The sequence below is a fragment of the Pseudophryne corroboree genome, chromosome 10 (genome assembly GCF_028390025.1).
Source record: "Pseudophryne corroboree isolate aPseCor3 chromosome 10, aPseCor3.hap2, whole genome shotgun sequence".
NCBI lineage: Eukaryota > Metazoa > Chordata > Amphibia > Anura > Myobatrachidae > Pseudophryne > Pseudophryne corroboree.
The window spans coordinates 89,456,840-89,482,262 of NC_086453.1; the positions used below are offsets into that span (position 1 = coordinate 89,456,840).

A 25,423-nucleotide genomic window follows, 5' to 3' on the forward strand; every position below is an offset into this window, starting at 1 on the left:
AATATCAGACAGAACAGCTCGCAGGATTGTGAGAAAAGCAAGTCAAAATCCATGTTTGACTGCACGATCCCTCCAGGAAGATCTGGCAGACACTGGAGTTGTGGTACACTATTCCACTATAAAGAGATACTTGTACAAATATGGTCTTCATGGAAGAGTCATCAGAAGAAAACCTCTTCTACGTCCTCACCACAAAAATCAGCGTTTGAAGTTTGCAAATTAACATACAGACAAGCCTGATGCATTTTGGAATAAAGTTCTGTGGGCCGATGAGGTTAAAATCGAACTTTTTGTCCGGAATGAGCAAAGGTACGTTTGGAGAAGGAAAGGTACAGAATTTAATGAAAAGAACCTCTGTCCAACTGTTAATCATGGGGGTGGATCAATCATGCTTTGGGGTTGTATTGCAGCCAGTGGCACAGGGAACATTTCACGAGTAGAAGGAAAAATGGATTCAATAAGATTCCAGCAAATTTTGGACGCTAACTTGATGCCATCTGTGAAAAAGCTGAAGTTAAAGAGAGGCTGGCTTCTACAAATGGATAATGAGCCTAAACACACATCAAAATCCACGGTGGATTACATCAAGAGGCGTAAACTGAAGGTTTTGCCATGGCCTTCACAATCTCCTGACCTCAACATAATTGAAAATCTATGGATAGACCTTAAAAGAGCAGTGCGTCACAGACAGCCCAGGAATCTCAAAGAACTGGAAGACTTTTGTAAGGAAGAATGGGCGAAAGTCGAAAGACATTAAAATAGAAATACATAGTAATGCCCCATAATAATAGAAATATATATTAGTGTCCACATTATATTAAACAAATTAATTACCCTGGTGAAGCCAGAGACATGCCCAGCAGCCCAGCCTGTGAAGAACAGAATGCGTCTCTGGAGCCGAGTAAAGGGAAACAGCTAGACACTGCGAGAAAAGGCACCCAGCCCAGTCCCCAGGCTCCTCTCTTCTTGCCAGCCGCAGCCGCTAGGAGAGGAAGCGTGATGTGATCTCATGACATCATCGTTGCTCTCCCTGTAGCCCTGACAAAGTGGGAGGCGCCGTCATGCTGCCGAACACCATGGTCTTGTTGCTCGGCAGAGCCTTACAATTGCGGTTATGGCAGTCACAGGTACAAAGTTTGCAGTGGGATTTTTAAGGGTACTCCTCGAGTGTACCTGCATACTTGCACCACTGTGTGTAAGAGAAGTACGTAATGAGAACAGGAAGAAGGCGGACACTGCTCATGGAGCTTACAGTCTAAAGGGAAAGGTGGGGCTGTTAGTTCTGGGTGATACGTCTAACATTTACTTTAAACTTAAGTAGTCCATTGTACACATAGGGGGTAATTCAGAGTTGATCGTAGCAGCAAATTTGTTAGCAGTTGGGCAAAACCATGTGCACTGCGGGGGGGGGGGGGCAGATATAACATGTGCAGAGAGAGTTATAGGCCCTACACACTGGCCGATATTCCTCAAAGATATGAACGATCTCGTTCATTATTGAACGAGATAACGTTCATATCTTTGAGTGTGGAGTCACCAGCGATGAACGATGCGCGGCCCCGCACTCGTTCATCGCTGGTGCCCTGTCGGTTGTGCATGCTGGCCAATATGGACGATCTCGTCCATATTTGCCTGCACTTCAATGGAGCCGGGTGACGAGGGGAGTGAAGAAACTTCACTCCCCCCATCACTGCCCCCCCCCCCCCCCGCGCCGCCGGGTCGCCCGTATCCGCCGTCGGACAGCTCGGCGGCGGATCTTTGTATGTGTAGGGCCCTTTAGATTTGGGTGGGTTATTTTGTTTCTGTGCAGGGTAAATACCTGCTGCTTTATTTTTACACTGCAGTGTAGATTTCAGATTGAACACACCCCACACAGATCTAACTCTCTCTGCACATGTTATATCTGCCCCCCCCCCCCCTGCAGTGCACATGGTTTTGCCCATCTGCTAACAAATCTGCTGCTGCGATCAACTCTAAATTACGCCCATAGTCAAAGTACCTTATTTGGAGGTTACTTGCAATGTAAGTATGTTGCGAAGGCTTTTTTTCACATGATTAGTATGAACTGTGCATGTAGCATGGTACTATTGCACTGACTTCATGCACCGTGGTATGAAGATGCTGAATGCTTCAGGGTCATTGATCCCTAAACACCTCCTAAACACAATGCAATGTGCTTGAATGAGGCATCCCCAATACTCTGGCTTTTAACATGCGTTGGAAAAGAATTGGCAGATGTGTACTGAAAAGTATTCAGTGCTTCTGAAGACATCAGTGTACTGTAAGCACTGTGAATGCCTTCAGGACAATATAAGCCTGAATGACTACAATAATGGTCCTACTGAGGGTTGGGTACAAAATCCCAGCAGGCGGGATCCTGACAGGCAGTAATCCAAACAGCAGGCAGAATCCCAGCACATCCCGGTAAGTATTTTCTCCCAACCCCTAAACCTATCCCACCCCTCCTGCAGCCTAACCCTAAGCCACCCCTTCCGCAGCCTAAACCTAACCCCAAGCCCCCCCACACACACCTAACCCCAACCATTCCCCCCCTGCAGCCTAACCCTAACCTTCCCTGCCCCCACACCTAACCCTAACCCCCCCACCCCCCCAAGCCTAATCCCAACAACCCCCCCTCACCTCCAAGGGGCTAACCCTAGCCTCAAATCCAGTTCTTACCAGGATGTGTTGGGATTCTGGCCATTGGGATCCCGCTGACAGTCTCCTGTCAGAGAAAGACACCCATGGTTTGAATTAAATGTCCTAAGAATGCTACAAAATACATTGTAAACATAAGGGTTAAATCGATTTATCTAACACATTTGTTCTCATGCTAACTTTATGGGTTATTTTATTACTCAAAAATGAAACCATGTTATTTTCCTGCTGCGTTACAAATCCCATGTATAATAAACAGAGAGCTGAGGACTAAAGTGCTTTTACTGTCTATAGTATGTAGATGTTTGCTCTTACAATCTTCTGTTTCTAAATGATTCTAGTACCCCAACAAACAAAGCGTGTTACCCCACCTGCAATATCCCTGCGCTCCAAATCGATGACATCAGAGCTGGAGGAAATGGGTAAGTGTTGCTGTCACATTGCGTGGCTTATGCTCAGTCATATTAATCAACCACCCTGCATGAATACTCCTGTTCACCACGGTGGTCTGCATAAGTGCATGCCTCGTTGCATGGCTCCGGCTTCAGATAACCCTCTAATTAAAGCAGAACTCCTTGAAAATGTTTTTGTCGTTTTTCTCCTATGGTCACAAAGAACAAATATATATTGATCAGGGGTGTTTATTATATATCTTATTTATTTTTTAGAATAATTCAACATAGCACATACCGCAACCTACTCTGAGGGGCAGATTTCTTAAGCTCGGTGAAGTGATAAAGTGGAAGGTGATAAAGTACCAGCCAATCAGCTCCTAACTTACATGTAACAGGCTGGGTCTGAAAAATTACAGTTAGGAGCAAACTGACTGGTGCTTTATCACCTTCCAATTTATCACTTCACCGAGCTTAATAAATCTGCCCCTGAATTCCTTATATTTCTGCACATCTTCGCTTAGCATCTATGTAATAGGCTGATGCAGGAACATGTGCGAGTTAGCCCATAGTTATAAAACCAACCTGGTTTTGCCTTATAAACTATAACTGCTTTAAAACATCCGGGCTAATTTACTGGAATCACGCCCATGCCTGTTTCTCACAGACTATTGCATGAACATTGTTATACTGTAGGCTAAGGTACAACTCTAAAGCAAATATTTAATATTCAAATCACATTGAATCCAAAATAATCAGGTGCATTAAAGAGGAGCACCGCACCAAAAATGTGAATTCAGTTCTTAGCTACCAATTGATAGGGTGAATGTTCACATTGTTATTCAGGGGCAAATTTATTAAGATCGGTGAAGTGATAAATTGGAAGGTGATAAAGTAACAGCCAGTCAGCTCCTGTCATTTTTCAAACCCAGCCTGTGACATGGTAGTTAAGATCTGATTAGCTGGTCCTTTATCACCTTCCACTTTATCACTTCACCGAGCTTAATAAATCTGCCCCACATTTTGTTTTCTACTGCCTTCAGGTAGAAATAAAGTACATACTAAAGCGGCTTCACTGCGTGTATCTGCAGCAGATAACAGCTGGCCAATTTGAAATAAATAGTGATCCACAGACTTATTTGACGTGGCACATATCTTAGAAGACAGACATAGCTAATCAATTAGAGAAATTCGCTATAGTAATAGTTAACTTGCTGCTGCAGAGAAACTTGTCATTCTAAATGCTGTATTTTAGCCATAGGGTACTGAGAAGTAATAACAATAACCTGCTGAACTGATTTAAAAAGTAATTTAGATCACTATATTCACGCATAAAGTATATTTTATTAGCATTTGGGGGGCAGGTGTGTTAAATAACAGGATATTTACCTCATTACTTCTGTCTCTCGTGGCATCTTAGCACTCTGTCTTGGCGTAAAGGTTCTATGCTTTCTAAAAAATAGGGCCTGCATAATAATCCCGTCAGAATCATAATTTACCCACACCATGTCCAAGCACTGTGTTAGTGGTGGCTACAACAGACTGACCCTTCCCAGGGTAGAAATCTGTGGCACTCCACTGTGCTTTCAATGTCTGTTGGCTTATTGTACACTGCAGAAGTGTGGGGATCAAGTATATACTTTATAACACCGCTGCCACACCTCCCCCTCATAGTTATAAAATATTACCTAATGGCTCAGGAATTTAATTTCCTGTATCCCTACAAGCAGCGCTTCTTGTGAAACCCCTTAACACTGACAGTGCAGAAAAGAAGCCCCACAGATGGCTTTATAAGAGTGCAAACAAATCCCAGCATCCGCAGGGTGTGTGTATTGTGAGAATGACATGTAGGCTTTCTATGTGTCATGCCTGGCATGAACTGGTACTGTCTTCCCATTGTCATTATTAAACAGAAATGAAGCATGTTCTGCTCGGGGGCTGTTCAACCATACTGGGTCTGTTTCATATGTTCCTGATGTTCTTTGCTGGCATCATTTAAAGAGAAACTATCACTAACATTTTGGTTTGTTTCTACGTGTCCACACATAGGCTTACACGGTGGTGTACATTACTGGTTCATGTGTTTTGCTAATTGAATCAAATCCTTAATTTCTTTTTTTGTTACAATTCTGTACATTTGTGGTGCAGTTCTGTAGTTCTCATATTAGATGCTTTACTTACTTTATGTAATTCCTTTGTATTCAGTACAGCAGGAAAGAAAGATAGATGCATGAGAAGTAATTCAGCTCCCCAATGTTCATAATTCAGCTCACCCTAATTTACCATACCATTGAGAGTGGTAAGCCTTTGCGATTGAAGGTGGCCAGCACAGGTGGATCCTGCCACGTCCAGCACCAGGATCATTGTTTATTTAGGCCGTGCACAGACCACTTACGACTTTTTTTGCAGTCGATTGCAGTCATCTTCCAAATGCATTTTCACTTCCCAGTGATGATGTAATCAAAGAGGTCATTTTTGAACAGCACACTCCAATTTCGGGTCAGTTGCCTGATGTCAACTAATGTCAGTGTGTGCGACTAATGTAAGGGGCCTATCAAATTACACTGCCTGATAATCACGTGAAAACAACAGCTTCTGAATGATTCACACAACTGGAATGGTCCTATTTGTTAAGGCTTAGAGCAAAGAGATTAATTGGGAAATTGTATTTCATGGTAAAAATTGTATTTCATGGTAAGAATACGGCTGAAATGTGGGACATTTTTACAACTGCGCTCAATAAGTACACTAATTTATTTATTCCCAAAGTCAACAAAAACAGAAGTAGGAAACCCAAACCGATGTGGCTTAATAAAAAGGTCAAGGAGCAAATGGATAAAAAGAAGCGTGCTTTCAAAGCATTTAAGTCTGACGGAAATGTGGAATCATTCCAGTTCTACAAGGAATGTAACAATAAATGCAAAAAAGCGATTAGAGCAGCTAAAATAGAAAACGAAAAACAAATCGCAAAGGAGAGTAAAACAAATCCGAAAAAGTTCTTTAAGTGTATAAATGGTAAAAGGTTGAAAAGGGAGAATATTGGGCCTTTAAAGGGTAAGCTGGATGTGTTGATTAATGATGATAGGGAAAAAGCAGATTTATTTAATAAATTCTTTTCATCAGTATTCACGAAAGAGGACAGGTTGACAAGAATAGAGCATAACAGAAATAATAATAATGACCCACTGCTTGGTAATTGCTTAAACGAGGGAGTAATCCGGGAGAGACTGAGTAAAATTAAGATAAATAAATCTCCTGGGACGGATGGACTCCACCCCAGGGTTCTTATGGAACTCAATGTAGAGATAGCCAAACCTCTATATTTGATCTTCATCGAGTCATTTAGATCAGGAATGATACCAAAGGACTGGCATATAGCAGAGGTAGTCCCAATATTTGAATTGGGTATTAAAACGCTCCCCGGGAACTATGGACCGGTTAGCTTGACATCTATATTGGGAAAAATACTAGAAGGTATATTAAGGGATAGCATTCTAGAGTACTTGGATACCTCCAAGGTCATTACTAGGAATCAACATGGATTTGTGAAGGACAGGTCATGTCAAACTAACGTAATAAGCTTCTACGAGAAAGTGAGCGATAATATTGATAAGGGTCAAGCCGTGGATGTGATCTTTTTAGATTTCTCTAAGGCTTTTGACAAAGTTCCACAAAGGAGACTAATCCTCAAACTAAGAGAGCTTGGGGTGGGAAATACTATCTGTACTTGGTTGAGTAATTGGCTGTTTAATAGGGAACAGCGAGTGGGGGTTAATGGGATGTACTCTGAATGGGCTTCAGTACTCAGTGGAATACCGCAGGGCTCAGTACTCGGGCCATTGCTGTTTAATATATTCATTAATGACCTAGGTGAGGGACTGGAAAGCACAGTGTCAATTTTCGCATATGACACTAAATTATGTAGAATAATTAATTCAGACAAGGATGTTGAGACTCTACAGAATGACTTAACTAGACTGGAGGCCTGGGCAGACAAATGGGGAATGAGGTTCAATATAGACAAATGTAAAGTTATGCACCTTGGGACTAAGAACAATCAGGCAGTCTATAAACTAAATGGGGAAAATGTAGGGATAGGTTTCACTACACCTATGGTAAAGGTGCACCCTTGGGCACACCTGACATTCACACCGCAAGGGACCTCTGGACATTAGGACTCTTTGGGGATCTAATACTGACACAAGGACATTGTGCCAGACTTTACGGAGAACGCACATACTCTCACCTTTATTAATTTTAGAATCTTTTGAGCAGAAGTGTACCATTCAGGAGGGTACACTGAAAAGGGTGGTCTGCATGATACACCTGACAGTGTTAACATACCACAAGAATAAAGACTAGTTAACATTGCCACACATGGTCTTTTTTGATCACAGTTAGACATTTAGATTGCTATTCCACTTTCTTTCCAATTCCATTTCATTCTACTCTTCCACCTTTTCCCATCCTTACCCTTCCTCATACATCCACCTCCCTCCTAAGAGTGCGCTGACCTTACCATTGTTTAACACTAATACAGAGGTAGGACACCTCTAGGCCTAGCAGCACTAACCCTCTATCCCAGTGAGCGCAGTCTCTCTTCACTTTATCTAGGGATAATGGTAGTTGAAAAGGATCTGGGTGTGCTCATCGATAATTAACTTGGTAGCAGTTTGCAATGTCAAAATGCAGCAGCAAAGGCTAATAAGGTGTTATCATGCATAAAACGGGGTATGGAGACAAGGGATGAGAGTGTAATCCTGCCACTGTATAAATCATTGGTGCGACCACACCTGGAATATTGTGTACAGTTTTGGGCACCATACTATAAAAAAGATATCTTGGAACTTGAAAGGGTTCAGAGGCGAGCCACCAAACTGGTTAAGGGGTTAGAGGCATTGGACTATGAGGAAAGACTTAGAAGGCTTGATATGTTCACACTGGAAAATAGGCGACTGAGAGGGGACATCATTAATATTTATAAATACATTAAGGGACAATACAAGGATCTATCAAACGATTTGTTTACCAAAAAAACACTACATAGGACACGAGGACACCCACTGAAGTTAGAGGAGAAAAAATTCCATACCCAACGGAGAAAAGGATTCTTCACAGTAAGAGCAGTAAGGATCTGGAATTCTCTTCCAGAGAAGGTAGTAATGGTGGACACAATCAATAAGTTTACAAATGGATTAGATAAATTCCTAGCTAAATTTTTTTTCCAGGGATACAGCATTTAATTAATATTTATAAAATAAATAAATAAATAAATAAAATAATGTAATGTACAATAGGTTGAACTCGATGGACATTTCTCTTTTTTCAACCTCAACAACTATGTAAAGGTGTGCATGTGGAGGGCTCATTTATTAAATCAGTGCAGGCAAACAGGATATGACCTTGAAAGAACAATATGTCTCAGGGATTTAAACACCTTCTTCAAGTGCAGCGAGATCTTTTTAATGCAGGAGACATTGCAATTGATGCACAGTGCAGCCCTTTTACAGTATATGGGACATTCTGACTGTCCTATTTCTATCCTGATTGCCAGTGCCATCCTCAGATGGCGGTGGCACACTTTTTGTGAAGAGGTATCCATTTAGATCCCTCCGCCTCCCCTGGTTCTCTGGGTGCACGTGTGACCTACTGTAAGGTAGTGCATGCACTGCTACACTGCCGGAAATGTGACTGTGCATACACTGCCGGAAACGTCGCTGTACATACACTTTAGGAAATGTGGCTGTGCATACATTGCTACACTGCCGGAAACGTCGCTGTGCATACACTGCCGGAAACGTGGCTGTGCATACACTGCTGGAAACGTGGCTGTGCATGCACTGCTACACTGCCGGAAACGTGGCTGTGTATACACTCTACAGTGCCGGAAACGTGGCTGTGCATGCACTGCTACACTGCCGGAAACATGGCTGTGCATACACTGCTATACTGCTAGAAACATGGCTGTTCATGCAATACTACACTGCCGGAAATGTGGCTGTGCATGCACTGCTACACTACCGGAAACATGGCTGTGCATGCACTGCTACACTACCGGAAACGTGGCTGTGCATACACTGCTATACTGCGGGAAACATGGCTGTTCATGCACTGCTACACTTCCGGAAATGTGGTTGTGCATGCACTGCTACACTACCGGAAACATGGCTGTGCATGCACTGCTACACTACCGGAAACGTGGCTGTGCATACACTGCTATACTGCGGGAAACATGGCTGTTCATGCACTGCTACACTGCCGGAAATGTGGCTGTGCATGCACTGCTACACTACCGGAAACGTGGCTGTGCATACACTGCTATACTGCTGTAAACATAGCTGTTCATGCACTGCTACACTGCCGGAAATGTGGGTGTGCATGCACTGCTACACTACCGGAAACGTGGCTGTGCATACACTGCTATACTGCTGGAAACATAGCTGTTCATGCACTGCTACACTGCCGGAAATGTGGCTGTGCATGCACTGTTACACTACCGGAAACGTGGCTGTGCATACACTGCTATACTGCTGTAAACATAGCTGTTCATGCATTGCTACACTGCCGGAAATGTGGCTGTGCATGCACTGTTACACTACCGGAAACGTGGCTGTGCATACACTGCTATACTGCCGGAAACATAGCTGTTCATGCACTGCTACACTACCGGAAACATGGCTGTGCATGCACTGCTACACTACCGGAAACGTGGCTGTGCATACACTGCTATACTGCTGGAAACATAGCTGTTCATGCACTGCTACACTGCCGGAAATGTGGCTGTGCATGCACTGTTACACTACCGGAAACGTGGCTGTGCATACACTGCTACGAGGGTGGTTCAATAATTAAGGTAACAAGACCCCTCAGATGCATAATGTTCTCTATTTTATTCTGCTTCCCCTCACGACCATTAGACAGTGCCTTATGTCAGTCATACTGTCTCAACATTAGTTGTTATTTTTTTCAAGTTCAAGTTTATTGTCATCAGCCAAAACAAGTTGACAGACGAAATTACAATTGTACAGGGCATCAAGTAGTAGCAGGCGACAACATAAAACAAACATAAAAATGAATCATTCATTTAACATACGTACAGCAGATGGGATAAAACTAACCCTAAAACGGTTGGTACGAGTTAACAAAGTACGAAACCTCTTTCGAGATGGAAGTTTATCAAAAAGCATACAAAAGGGATGCGCGCTATCTGATAAAATACACCTGGCTTTGCTTAAAACCCTACACCTATACAAATCATCAAAGCTAGGCCATGGCATACCAATGATTTTCTTGCCGTTTTCCTTATCCTTTCTAATGCCCATCGATCTTTTAAAGTGCAGCCTCCATACCATGCCAAGTTGTAAGATGGCCGGCTGGTGGACACATGGCCAAACATTGAGGTGCATAGTGTGATCAGATTTCTGCATCTAACGGGCACATCAGCAGCGGAAATTCATTGCCAACTTGTCTAGGTGTATGGTGATAACGTCATGTCACGGACACAGGTTTGGATTTGGTGCACCGAATTTGATAACACCAGGACAGATGTTCAAGATGAGCTGCGATCCGGCCGGCCGAGCACATCCAACACAGATGACAATTTCTGCCGCACTGAAGGTCTGATTCCGGGGGACAGATGCATTTCAGTTAGTGATATTGCTGCGAACTGAACGTCTCAGTGAGTACTGTGCACAACATCGTTATGAGCAACTGGGGTACAGACGATTGACACTGATTTCTTCTATTCAGGACAGATGCCTTGCTGTACCGTGGGAACAAATGCTTGGACAAGTATGGGGGAAAAAATCTGTGCCAAGGTCATATTATTGATTACAGTATACGTATATGTACAAGTTGAATAAATTTACACGGTGAGAGGTCTCGTTACCTTATTATTGAACCACCCTCATATTCGTGGCAAAAGTTCAGCTTTTAGACTTTGCCGTGATTGCAACTTATTGAAACATGGCTATGTTATATAGCTGTGTAACCTGTTCCTGTAGTGCCGCTAATAGGAACATTCGCTTTCCAGGCATTTATCACATTCTTGATAAATAGGACCCCAAATTAGTAGTAGTTCTAGTAACATTTACTGCTCATTAAGTGACATAAGCCTAAAAAATATATTTTAATGGAGAGGACTTTGGGATCTAGTTATGATCCCGGCAGTCGGGATCGCGCCATTCAGCATACCGACGCCGGGATCCCAGTTGCCAGAATGCTGGCAGGGGGCCCAGGGCTATTCCCACTGTTGGGTGTCCACAACACCCGTAGAGAGGGAATAGAACCTGTGGCGAGCACAGCAAGCCGCCGAGCCCGCAAGAGGCTTTGTTGCGCTCACCAGCCCTCTGGCATTCTGGCGCCCGGGATCCCGGCAACGGTATGCTGACCGCCGGGATCCCGACCGCCGGTCCCCCGATCCCAACCCCTTAGTTTGGATCGATTTAAGAATGAAACAAACACATTTTTTGCAGGTTTTAAAACTTCCTAAATTATTAATGAATTGTTTTGTCTTTTTTTTTTGGAATATGTCAGTTCTGTGGATTATTGTCACATTACAATATTATATACTGGAGTTATTTCCCCAAATCTTGTACTTGTTTGTACTGTAGCTTTTTAATTGAAAGTTTTATTTTAGATTTTATATATAAGTTGGATGCTGCTATTTCTGGTTATGATTTTGAGGATCATTGGACAAACTTTTTTATTGTAGTCATAATAATTTGAAAGTGGTATCCGTTAATATGCTACTGTTGTCATTATTATATTGTTGCATGGTGGTGATATCATTTTTTATATAGATTTAAAGGGGTATATTTGTATCCATGTGACATTAATTAGTTTTTATTTGTGTTCTATATTCATTAAATGACATACAGTACATCTGGACCTAAATGTAAAATGCTGTGTTAGTAGCAATATCTTATGTATTGTTAGTGTATGTATTATGTAGATATTTTTAGATTGTTTACATATTTATATATATAATATATTTTTTAGGAATTGATAATTGGCCGGGAAGTAATGAAGTCCGAGGTCGGCGGCCGCGTGGGATTCCGGCCAAACTCAGACTTTTTTTAAAAGGACAATCCTGTACAAGGCTGCAGGATACCGGTCAAACTGGGACATTTTTTTTTAAAGGGGCAATCACTTACAAGGCTAAACCATGCCTTGTACATGATTGCCCCTTAAAAAAAAGTCCCAGTTCAGCCGGCATCCCGCACGGCCCCCCAAACTCGGACTTCATTAAATCCTGCCTGTTACGTTCCTCCTAGTATAGACTTTATTGGACCATATTAGCTTTCTGTTTATATAGCAAGGTATCACTGTAGTTTTAGGCACATTTACAAAGTGCAAAATCCGCAGTATTGCCACTTAACTTGTGCAAGTGTGCTATAACCAGCCTTCAAGTGTGCGGCCATTTTTTAGCAATTGGAATCACCATCGTCAAGTGCGGATATGAGTACATTTATAGATTTGCAGTTGCTCCAGAAATTCCACGTGGTGCAAGCAATGAAGCCATCTTATCAAAGCCCACCCTACTTAGACTTAGACTTTTGCTACCTTCTATAATTTAATTTTTCTCCTGCAATTCTCTCTGGTTTAGCCTCATTTACATATTAAATTATAAGAAAGATGGGACAGTCTTTATTATATATGTTACTTTTGTGTTTTTGAAACTCTCTACTGCATTGTGGCGAAATGCGCCGATATGTACTCTTTCTAGCAGAAGTACAATTCTAAGGTGTGAAATGCATCTAATTAAATTAATAGGATGAGGCCTGTTCTACATTGGCGAGTTAATGCATTTTTCAGTGTTTTTGAGTTTTCCGGTGTTTGAGTGGAGAACTGTCTCAGAAGAAATAGGCATAGCTTGGGCAGACCAAGGTATGGCATGGACTGTTTTGTTCTGAATTGTAAGTGAGAAATTTTGGCCAGTGTGGTAAAATGTACCTTTCAAACAAATGTGTCACAATAACTTTATAAATGTGGTTTGGTCATTTTTCTTGAATTTTTGCACCAAAATTGGGTTTGAGTCAGTTGCGTGATTAGTATCATCAGAAAGCGAATAATACGCTTCATTTAATGAGAGAGCTGCGGAAACGTTGCTTTTCCAGAGAATGAGAACTCCATCCCTTTGCTTTGAGATTTCACAGTAAAACAGAATTAAATCTATATTGTAATTGCTGTTGTAAAGAGTACACAATGTCACCATGATATATAGAACATATACCTGTCGCCTACGCACAGTGTAGGCGGGCACTCCAGGCCATAGTGATGTCACTGCTTCCTAGTGAATTGATAGGCTGCATTGTCACACATCTTGAGTGTAGGCTACAGGTATGTTTTTAAAGGTGAAATGAGTCAAAAATACATGATAGTTTCTCTTCAATGATATGTTGTAAAAAAAAAAAAAAAGTGATAACATTGGGTCGTTTTCTCTCCTTTCTTTTTCCTCCCTTCTGATTTTGATATCCCATATCCATTCTCATACATGTATCTACATTCGTGCTAAACATTACCGTTCATATGGCTTTTGTTTCATGTATGTCCACACACACACACACACACACACACACCAAACAAAAACATACTATTCTGCTGCTCCATTTTATTGAATGTTAAGTGGAAAAAGGTACATCCTTGAAATTGATCATTGCAGGATAAATGAATGCATATCATTTACTCTGCACTACCTACACTAGGGATGACCATTGGTGGGTTTTCCATCGATGGTTGCCATCGATGGCACCCTCTGTGATAACCATTGATGCAGGGGCGGATCCAGAAGAAAATGATTGGGGGGGCACCATGGAAGGGGAAGTACATTTGCGTGCGGCTTCGGTGCATGTGAGGTGGCGCTTCTTATACAATGCCCACAGTTGTAGCGCTCATTATGCAATGTCCACTGTACTGGTAGTGCCCCTTATATAGACCCCATAGTAGTGGTGCCCCTTATGCAATGCCCGTATTGCCCCCAGTAGTAATGTTGCCTGTAGTAATGCCCGCAGTCATTTAGTGAGTGTGGCCAATTAAAATGAGACGTGATACACAGACATATACCCCCAATAGTGCAGTGCCAAATCCACAATTGCACCCACAGTGCCAGATTCACAATTGCCCCCACAGTACCAGATCCACAAATGCCCCCACAGTGCCAGATCCAAAAATGCCCCCACAGTGCCAGATCCAAAAATGCGCTACAGTGCCAGATCCAAAAATGCGCCTACAGTGCCAGATCCAAAAATGCGCCTACAGTGCCAGATCCAAAAATGCCCCCACAGTGTCAGGTATACAAATGCCCCCACAGTGCCAGGTATACAAATGCCCCCACAGTGCCAGGTAAACAATTGCCCCCACAGTGCCAGGTATACAATTGCCCTCACAGTGCCAGGTATACAAATGCCCCCACAGCAGCTATACTATACAAATGCCCCCACAGCACAGCAGTTCTGCAGCTGCTTACCGCTGCTGCTGCTTCTCTGCCGGCTCTGAGGGTGTCAGGAGGAGAGCGCGGCTATGTCTGGCGGCGTGTAGGACTTCAAACTAGCCGCCAGTTCGTGAGCCCATCAGAGCTCGTGGACCGGCAGCTCCTGATTGGCTGCCGGTCCGCGAGCTCTGATTGGCTCACGAACCGGCGGCTGGTTTGAAGTCCGCAACACGCCGTCAGATAGCCGCGCTCTCCTCCTGACAGCTGAGACACGCTGCCGCTGGACTGAGCGGCAGCGTGTCTTAGTGACACAAGCGGGGGGGGGATGGGGCCACAAATGACAGGGGGGGCACGGGCCCGAGTACTCCCCCCCCCCGGATCCGCCACTGCATTGATGGCATTTAAACCATTTCTGGATAACCATCGATGGTTTGCACCACTTGATGGCCATGCCTGATAGGTGCTGGCCGGGCCGCGGGCCAATCAAAACACGGGGCAAGGCTTAGCGGGTGTCGGGGGCGGAGCTATGCTCCATATCCTGGCACTTGAAGAAAATTTTTTTTGTTTAGGCTGTGCCATTGATGGAGGGAAACCATCTGGTTCTCTCCCATCGATGGCAAAACATTCGACATCGGCCATAAAACATCGAAGATTTGGAATCATCGATGGTCGATGGCCATCCCTACCCTACACTGTGCTCTGGTGAGATGAGTCAGCACATATAATACTGCTCTGCCATAACTCTGGAAGCCATATATTGCGTGTTCTGTAATATACAGAGCTGATGCTATGGTTGTTGTACTATCCATCCTGGCTATGCTGGAAGCTATTAATATGGGGCATTTGTAACAGGGTCCGCGTTTGCCGGAGGGGCGGGATGCCAGTCGATCTCTTAGTTTTTTTTTAAGCTCCAATCATGTACAAGGCATGGTTTTGCCTTGTAAATGATAGCCACTTTAAAAAAACCTCCAGGATCAGCTGGCATCCCGCACCTCCGAAAAACGCAGACCCTGTTACATATGCCCCCTGGTTTGATAGGCTGTCTGTTTGTTGTTTAGGGCATCAGAGGGGCGTGAATGGAATCATTTAATGGCGCAATTAACTTACCACAAACCATCCCTCATTTCCCATCTCATCAAGGAGTTACAGATGTGTCCTCATCCAGTACATCTAGCCTCAATACGCCACACAGCGTGAGATGCCAGGCTTGAGTGAGCAGCCAGGTCCCATGCAACTTTGCTAGCATCTCTTGTTGCCGAAAAATGCATCTTATAGAACACTGCAAGAGAATGGATTTGGACACAAATCCTCTTTATACCACAGTCATTCATTCAACCCGAGAGCTTGCCGCCACTCAGCCACAATGCCCCACGCATTTCAATATACTGCCACACCCAGGACTCAAACTCGCAACCTGCTGCATCCCGGCCAAACACTCCACACACCGAGCCACTTGATCCCGCATAAAAACTATGAGATTTCTTACTATATAAAGCTACCTGTACCCTGTAAAAAAAATAATCAGCACCATATTGAGCATATCCATGCAGTGCGCAGCCACACATCCAATCCCTTGCAGCCACACACTACATAGATCTGCTCAGCCGCTACGCTGATCACCCCTTCACAAAGTACAAGGTAAGCTTCAAAAACTCTCCAGCTTGAAATTCTCTAGCTTTCTATGCAGGGGCAGATAGCTCAATGAATAGTGTGTCCAACTGCAATGTCATAGGCAACGGGTTCGAATCCCGGGCACATCAGCATCCCGAAATGTAATAAAAGACAGTTCAACTGAACAACAATGAGATCTTAAGTCAAGTCCATGAATGCTGTATAGGTTATTAGCGACCAAAGGGATGGTGGGTAGGAGACAGGGGCGGTCAGGAGATGTTGGGCTTCAAAAAGAGGGGAAGCTGCAAGTGAAAGTAATTAGATAATTCATAATTGATAAGCGCTGCCAACAGCGCCCCTTACCCTGCAGTGCTACTCCGCACACACCTAGTTACGGCCCTGCTTGCGGGAGTGTAGGTAAATATGGGGTAAACCCTGTGGTAAAAAACTGTGCTGATTAATGTGATGTATGACACTTGTATATTGTGTGTGACTGAAGCTGTATACGGAGCAGAACAGATCTTGCATTGTAAAAAAAGCAGTGGTTGCTACATTGTAGAGATTCAGAGACTCAATCACATACAGATATACAAGTGTCATATACAGTATATTAAATTACTCAGCACATTCTCCTTGTGCGTCCTAGTCACATGAGAAGTCAAGCTGTTCTAAAAGGAAAGGGGGCACTCCACAGTGATAAAAGTTTTATTCACAAGCTGGTAAAAACACACACGTTTCCAGTAGGAGAAACTCGTAGCAGACTAAAAAGCGCTGTGGGCTGGCTACCACAAGGTTTATATCAAACTTATGCCCAGGCAATCTCTTCCGGATGACGCCGACTCACATGGTCATGACTCACGTGGTGTGACCGCTATATAGTGCTGGAGCTAGCGTGGCCTGTCTCTCGGCCCCGCCAGGTAAACTGCCAGTGAGATGGAAAGCAGCTTGGTCCGTGTAGCGGTAGTAAAGAGCCGGGATCCAACAACGTGTGCGTCACTAGGCCCCGCCCTAACGTGTTTCATCACGATGGACACGTCCTCTGACGAAGTCCATCATGACGAAACGCGTCATGGTGGGGACTAGTGACACACACGTTGTTGGATCCCAGCTCTCTCCTACCGCTACACGGACCAATCCGCTTTCCAACTCACTCGCAGTCTACCCGGCGGGACCGAAGGACAGGCCACTTTAGCTCCAGCGCTATACAGTGGTCACACCACGTGAGTCGTGACCCGTGAATGGGTGTCAGCGGGACGAGATTGCCTGGGTATAAGTTTGATACAAACCTTGTGGTAGCCAGCCCACAGCGCTTCTTAGTCTGGTACGAGTTTTTCCTGCTGGAATTGTATGTGTTTGTACCTGCTTGTGAATAAAACTTTTATGCACTATGGAGCGCCCCCTTTCTTTTTGAACAGGAATTGCGTCCCGTGGATCCTGGGATTAGTTCAAAAGGGGAGCTGCGGTCTTATACAAAGGACATCAGTGCTAATATCACATCAGAAGTCTACTGGTGTGTACTGGACAGTAAATATATAAGTATACTAGCACCTCCTTTATATCCTTTATTTTATTTTTTATATATATATATATATATATATATATACATACACACACTATATGGACAAAAGTATTTGGGCATACCTGTTAATTATTGAATTCAGGTGTTTCAATCAGACACGTTGCCACAGGTATATAAACTCAAGCACCTAGCCATGTTGTCTCCATTTGCAAACAATTCTGATCAGAGCCGGCCTTAGCTATAGGCAGGCTAGGCATTTGCCTAGGGCATCCAAGCATGTCTAGGGGCATCCAAGCATGTCCCTGCAGTATCTCATGCTGAGAGGGACAGTCCGCAAACTAACTGTTACTTTCCAAATGTATTCAATCAGTACTTGTATACACTGCTGTTTACATTTGTAAAAAAAAAAATGCACACTGTGCCTTAAACTTCCTCTGACATGCTTGAATGCCCCTGACTTGTGAGACCTCAGACAGACAGCAGAAGCCAAGTAAATGCAATTCCTGGACCTGTGACATTTTCACTGACTATATAAGGTTATTACTGGATGGCTTCTATAACACATGTGTATTTTGGAAGACTGCTTCACAGAAACCTGACATCACCTATACTGCTTGTGCCCATAGGGGAGGGGGACCCTTATCCCTGTGCAATTCCCAGGTGTCTGCAGGGACATAACATGGGCAATGTTCTCCCCACACTTTATTTCCTAGTCAGTCCATGCCGTAAAATTCCCCTGCCACCCAGCACTGTAACGTGCTCAGTAAGTTGCGTTGTGCTTTTCTATATGAAACATCAGTGCAGCATGACTTTCGGACACATCAGACTGGAGGGCAGAGCATATCACTCCCACAGTATAAAGTAAAGTGCATGCAGTAACAGACACCAGCAAACACACTGAATAGTGAAGAGAATGGACAGTTTCTACATGTTTGATACTGGTCTTTTTGTATAACCAGCAAGTGTGGCAGTATCTGTGGCAGTATATGTGTATTATGGGCATTACTAATGTGGGGCATATGTGTAAGGTGCATTACTGTGTGGCATTATGTGTATTATGGGCATTACTAATGTGGGGCATATGTGTAAGGTTCCTTTACTGTGTGGAATTATATGTATTATGGTCATTACTGTGTGGCATTGTGCAGAGTTGAACTGGCCCACAGGGTAACCCCCCGGTGGGCCCCACTACCTGAGCGTTGCAGGTACAGATGCAGAACTAGCGGCGGAGCTAGGGGGCACCAGACAAAATTTTGCCTAGGGCATCAAATTGGCTAGGGCCGGCTCTGATTCTGATACAAAATGGGTTGTTCTGAAGAGCTCGGTAACTTCAAGCGTAGTACTGTGATAGGATGCCACCTTTGCAATAAGACAAAATTTCATCCCTGCTGGATATTCCGCGGTCAACTGTAAGTAATATTATTAGAAAGTGGAAGCGTTTAGAAACAACAGTAACTCAGCCACGAAGTGGATGACCACGTAAAATCACAGAGTGAGGACAACAACTGCTAAGGTGAATGGTGAATGGTGCAACGCTCTGCTGATTCCATAGCAGAAGACTTCCGAACCTCCACTGACATAAATGTAAGCACAAAAACTGTGTGGCGGAAGCTTAAGGGAATGATTTTCCATGGCCGAGCAGCTGCATGCAAGCCTCACATCACCAAGTCTACTGCCAAGCGTCGGATGGAGTGGTGTAAAGTACACCGACACTGGACTCTGGAGCAGTGGAAACGTGTTCTGTGGAGTGACGAATCGCGCTTCTCAATTTGGCAGTCAGATTTGGGTTTAGTGGATGCTGGGAGAACGTTACCTGCCTGACTGCATTATGCTAACTGTGAAGTTTGATTGAGAAGGCTAATGGTATGGGTCTGCTTTTCAGGGTTTGGGCCAGGCCCCTTATCTCCACTGCAGAGCGGTCGTAATACTTCAGCATATCAAGACAATTTGGACAATACTATGCTTCCAACAGTTTGGGGAGGCCCTTTTCTATTCCAACATGACTGTGCCCCAGTGCACAAACCAAGGACTATAAAGACATAGGGGTATATTCAATTGCTGTTGAAACTGCCGGCTTGTCGGAAAGACGGCAGTTTTTCGACTTTCATGTCGGAACTGGTTCCGACATATTCAATCCCCGGCTTTTTTATCTGATAAGTCGGGGAATTCGACTTGTCGGAAAGCACGTGGATCAGTGGAATAGCTGCCGATCCATGTGCTTCTGTCGGAAACGGGGCCAAATGCGACTGGTTTTGGCCCCGTTTCCGACCATCTCAATCCGACTTTTAAAAAAGTCGGATGGAGATGAGGGTGCTGAGAGGAGGAGATGGGGGAGAGCAGCGGCTACAGCACAGCATAGCAGGAGGATGGGGCACGGCAGCGTCCAGCAAGCGAGGTCCCGCTTTCTGGTGCCGGGTAGACACTGCCGTGAGGTCTGGCGGCGGTGCCCCATCCTCCGGCTATGCTGCTGTAGCCGCTGCTCTCACACGTCTCCCCGCTGCTCTCCCCGTCTCCTCCTCTCAGCACCTTCATCTCAATCTGATTTTTTTTAAAGTCGGATTGAGATGTTCAGGAACGGCTGTTCATTGAATAGGTGCTTTTGGATCGCATTCCGACAAATTCATGTCGGAATGGATCTGACTTTAATTGAATATACCCCATGGTTTGATGAGTTCAGTGTGGAAGAACTTGACTGGCCCACACATAGCCCTGACTTCAATCCCATTGAGTACCTTTGGGGTGAACTGGAACGGAGATTGCAAGCCCTGCCTACTAATCCAACATCAGTGCCTGACCTCATAAATACTCTACAGAATGAATGGGCCAAAATTCCTACAAAAACACACCAAAATATTGAGGAAAGCCTTCCAAGAAGAGTGGAAGCTGTCATAGCTGCAAATGGGGGACCAACTTTATATTAAAGTAAATGTATTTAAATACAATGACATTACAGTCCCTGTTGTTGTAATGGTCAAGCGTTCTAATACTTTTGTCCATACAGTGTATGTGCATATATATATATATATATATATACTGTATATATCTATATCAGGGATGTGCGGTGAGGTGAATGGCTGGGGAGGCACTGGCTAGTATCAATGCCAGATTTACACCCAATACACTGTGGGCATTATACACAGGTGCAGATATACAGTATACTGCTGAAAATTTGGTGAGTTTTGATCATAGATGTGTGGAAAAGGTAGGCAGGGGAGGCACTGCCTCACCTGTCAGATTTTTCTCTCCAGAGTTTTGACTATAAAAATGATTAGAATAATACAAATAAGATATTTCTAATATATAATTTGTTTTTTTTCATACAATTTATATAGTCAAAACTCTGGTATATATGTTAGCATGACAGGAAAGGCTCTGCCTCACCTCACCGCACATCACTGATATATATATATATATATATACTGTGTGTGTGTGTGTGTGTGTGTGTGTGTGTGTGTGTGTGTGTATATGTGTATATATATATATTGTCCAGCACTCCCAATGTTAAAGTAACTGGACCAGGTGCACTCACACGAAACAGGTACAGCAGCATGGGGCGGCACTCACGGCTCACTGAAGGAGGAAATAAATCACACGACCACCACAGTCTAGTTCAACGTTTTAATCAGGAATGATTGTCATCAGAATCTGTATCCTGATGACAATCATTTCTGATTGAAACGTTGAACTAGACTGTAGTGGTCATGTGATTTGTTTCCTCCACCAGTGAGCCGTGAGTGCCGCCCCATGCTGCTGTACCATATATATATATATATATATATATATATATATATATATATATACTGTGTATATATATATATATATATATATATATAGAAGAAGAAGGTCGCACTCACGTTTAAATGCTCAATGCAGCAGCTGGGGTGTCATCCACAGATCCCATCCAGGGGATCCAAATACAGAGAGAGGCAAATGGAGCACTCACCAGTCTTTTCATTGATTTGAATATCAAAACGAAATTTTATTCTCCAGACAGCAGAGCATGACTGTTTACTGCAGTCCAATATGATTGTATAAAGCCCAAACGTTTTCGGCCATATCCAGACCGTCATCAGGGGACACAAAGAACATCAAAGAGCTGTCACATCACAATTAGAATACCAGCAGCCTAACTGACCATGCCTCACCAGCTCCCTATATACCCACCATTCAAAAAACGCGCCAAGATTGCGTCATCATGTGGGCGGAGTTAGCCCATTGATGAATACAATGGGCTAACTCCGCCCACATGATGACGCAATCTTGGCGCGTTTTTTGAATGGTGGGTATATAGGGAGTCGGTGAGGCATGGTCAGTTAGGCTGCTGGTATTCTAATTGTGATGTGACAGCTCTTTGATGTTCTTTGTGTCCCCTGATGACGGTCTGGATATGGCCAAAAACGTTTGGGCTTTATACAATCATATTGGACTGCAGTAAACAGTCATGCTGTGCTGTCTGGAGAATAAAATTTCGTTTTGATATTCAAATCAATGAAAAGACTGGTGAGTGCTCCATTTGCCTCTCTCTCTCTATATATATATATATATCCTTGTAAAGACATTTGCACACTAATCCAACATATCCTTAATGGTGCTCCCTTAAAGCTGTTCCAAAATGGTCCAGAGAAAATCAAAAAATCTGAAGAAAAGAGCACTCGTAATTATAGAAAAACACATAAAGTTTTATTTTCACCCAAACTGGCCACTTTGTGATAAAGTCTCAGAATACAGTGGCTCAGCATTGATATCAAAAATACTTAGATACATCCATAATACCTATTTATATGCTTAAAAAATACTCATCAAGCTTGTAGAAAGAAGATGAAATGGTCACTGAGTGCTTCGTCGGCCTCGGTCAGTAAATGACCGTTCAAGACCCCTGCATCGCAACACAGTCACCCTCCATTGTCAAGAGCCATCTGAGGATGAAGTACATAGCACCGTCTTAAATAATACACCACTACTTACCAATTTTAAACAGCTGCGTTAGACCGCCAACAGCCACACATCGACGTGCATCTCTGCAATGTGCGCATGTGCTAAAGATCTCACCAATCAGCTCACACCAGCGCCTACCCAACCGGAAGTCATCTGTGTTCCAAGCAGCTCTCGACGTCCGTGCAGTGCGGTTCACGCCCACGTCACTTCCGGTGACGTAACTGACACCTGATCTGTGGATTGCTTTAGCCGCTGTCATGGTAACCCATCACATTAGGAGCTAGGCTACAGCCTCCACTCCATGCCCGGTGTTAACCTTGACGCTGCAACTACATACAAACAATCACACTAAGTCTTTTTGATATCAATGCTGAGCCACCATATTCTGAGACTTTATCACAAAGTGCCCAGTTTGGGTGAAAATAAAAGTAAATGGGGGAAATTCAATTGTTTGCAAAGTCAGTTGGGTGTCTGTTTTTTCCTATCTAATAGACAAGAAAAAACAGACACCCAACTTTTTAAACATTTGAATTCCCCCCTATGTGTTTCTCTATAATTACGAGTGGCCTTTTCTATAGATTTTTTTATATATATATATATATATATATATATATATGAGTACTGTGTAAAAGTTGTGGGCAGGTGTAGAAGAAATGCTGCAAAGTAAGAATGCTTTCAATAATAAAAGAGTTAATAGTTGTCAAGTAACAAAATACCAAGTGAATGAACAGAAATCTAAAGCAAATCATTATTTGGTGTGATTACCCTTTGCCTTCAAAACAGCATCAATTCTTCTAGGTACACTTGCACACAGTTTTTGAAGGAACTCTGCAGCGACATTGCTCCAAACATCTTGGAGAACTAACCACAGTTCTTCTGTGGATGTAGGCATGCTAAAATCCTTCTGTCACTTCATGTAATCCCAGACAGAGTAGATGATGTTGAGATCAGGACTCTGTGGGGACCATATCATTATTTCCAGGACTCTTTGTTCTTCTTTACGCAGAAGATAGTTCTTAATGACATTGGCTGTATGTTTGGGATTGTTATCCTGCTGCAGAATAAATGTAAAGCCAATCAGACACCTCACTGATGGTATTGCATGATGGATAAGTACCTGCCTGTATTTCTCAGCACTGAGGAAAACATTCATCATGACCAAATCCCCAGCTCCACTTGCTGAAATGCAGCCCCAAACTTGAAATGAACCTCCACCATGCTTCATTGTTGCCTGCAGACACTCATTATTGTACCGCACTTCAGCCCTTCGGTGAACAAAGTGTCTTCTGTTGCAGCCAAATATAAAAAATGTTGGCACATCAGTCCAGAGCACCTGCTGCCATTTATCTGCACCCCAGTTCCTGTGTTTTCATGCATAGTTGAGTCGCTTGGCCTTGTTTCCACATCAAAGCTATGTATTTCTTACGATGCAATTTTTTCATGAAGACCACTTCTGGCCAGGTTTCTCAGAGAAGTAGATGGGTGTACCTGGGTCCCACTTGTTTCTGCCAGTTCAGAGCTGATGGCACTGCTGGACATCTTCCGATGTAGAAGGGAAGTAAGTATAATGTGCCTTTCATCTCATGCACTGTTTCCTGTGCCGAACACGGCGTCTACGGTCCTCAATGTTGGCCGTTTCTTTTTGCTTCAATGCTGAGAAAAACAGGCAGGTATTTATCCATCATACAATAACATCAGGAAGGTATGTGAATGACTCCAAATCTGTTCTGCAGCAAGACACTATCTTCAGCATAAAGAAGAGCAAGGAATCCTGGAAGTGATGATATGGCCCCCACAGAGGCCAGATCTCAACATCATCGAGTCTACCTGGGATTACATGAACAGACAGAAGAATTTGAGCAAGCCTACATCCAGAGAAGATCTGTGGTTAGTTCTCCAAGATATTTGGAACAACCTCAGTGCCGAGTTCCTTCAAAACTGCGTGCAAGTGTGCCTAGAATAATTGATGCTTTTTTGAAGGCTAAGGGTGTTCACACCAAATATTGATTTGATTTAGATCTCTCTTCTGTTCATTCCCTTTGCATTTTGTTAATTGATAAAAATAAACTATTAACACTTCCATATTTTCGAAAGCATTTTTACTTTACAGCATTTATTCCGCACCTTCCTAAAAACTTTTCACAATATATATACTGTGTATGTATATGTGTGTGTATATATATATATATATATATATTTTTTTTTTTTTTTTATACATTTATACAAGCGTCCAATACGGTCCGTCACTTCTATATCAACATCAGCCACTCCAGGTGCCCGAACTGAGAGTACAATGAAAGCAGTGAAATATTAACGGCAATTGACGGGAGACAAAATACAGCCAAACTATCCTTATTGCTGAGTTATCAACTTTTCATTTTATTCCTCCTTCCTCAGGATTTATTCTTCCCTCATCATGAACGTGAGTGCTGTTCATATTTCACTGTTTAGAAATTCATATATATATATATATATATATATCACCTCAAACAATGGGAGGGTAAATAGATTAGAATCTGAATAATGTTTGAGGAGGGTGTTTGGAAATAATTTGGGGGGGGGGGGGGGGGGTGTAGCTGTCAAGAGGAATTATGCATTATAGGAACGAATAGGGCTGATACTGTATATCAGTTTGGTGCTCTTTGTGGAATGCTTCTTCTTCTTATTATTATTATTATCCTTTATTTATATGGAGCCATGGGGGTTCCTCCCAACCTACCAAAGTACATAAAGGTATGAGCAAACCAAGAAATAGCAACTTACAGTACAAAGCAATGCAAGACAACAAGTACATGGTATATAAACCACTTCTACATTAGCGATCATAACACTGAAATAAGCAGCAGAGGGGTAGACACAACAGGTTAGGTGCAGCTG

The 25,423-nt window shown here is 43.2% G+C and overlaps 1 protein-coding gene across 3 annotated transcripts in view; it reads left to right on the forward strand.

The window, feature by feature from the left end:
• SHANK1 (SH3 and multiple ankyrin repeat domains 1) overlaps positions 1 to 25,423 on the forward strand; it is a 994,257-nt gene that overhangs the window by 872,714 nt on the left and 96,120 nt on the right. For all 3 annotated transcript variants that reach the window (XM_063942588.1, XM_063942586.1, XM_063942587.1), the window contains one exon: positions 3,000 to 3,080. In XM_063942588.1, coding sequence (XP_063798658.1) covers positions 3,000 to 3,080 — 81 coding nt within the window. The remainder of the gene's footprint in view (positions 1 to 2,999; positions 3,081 to 25,423) is intronic.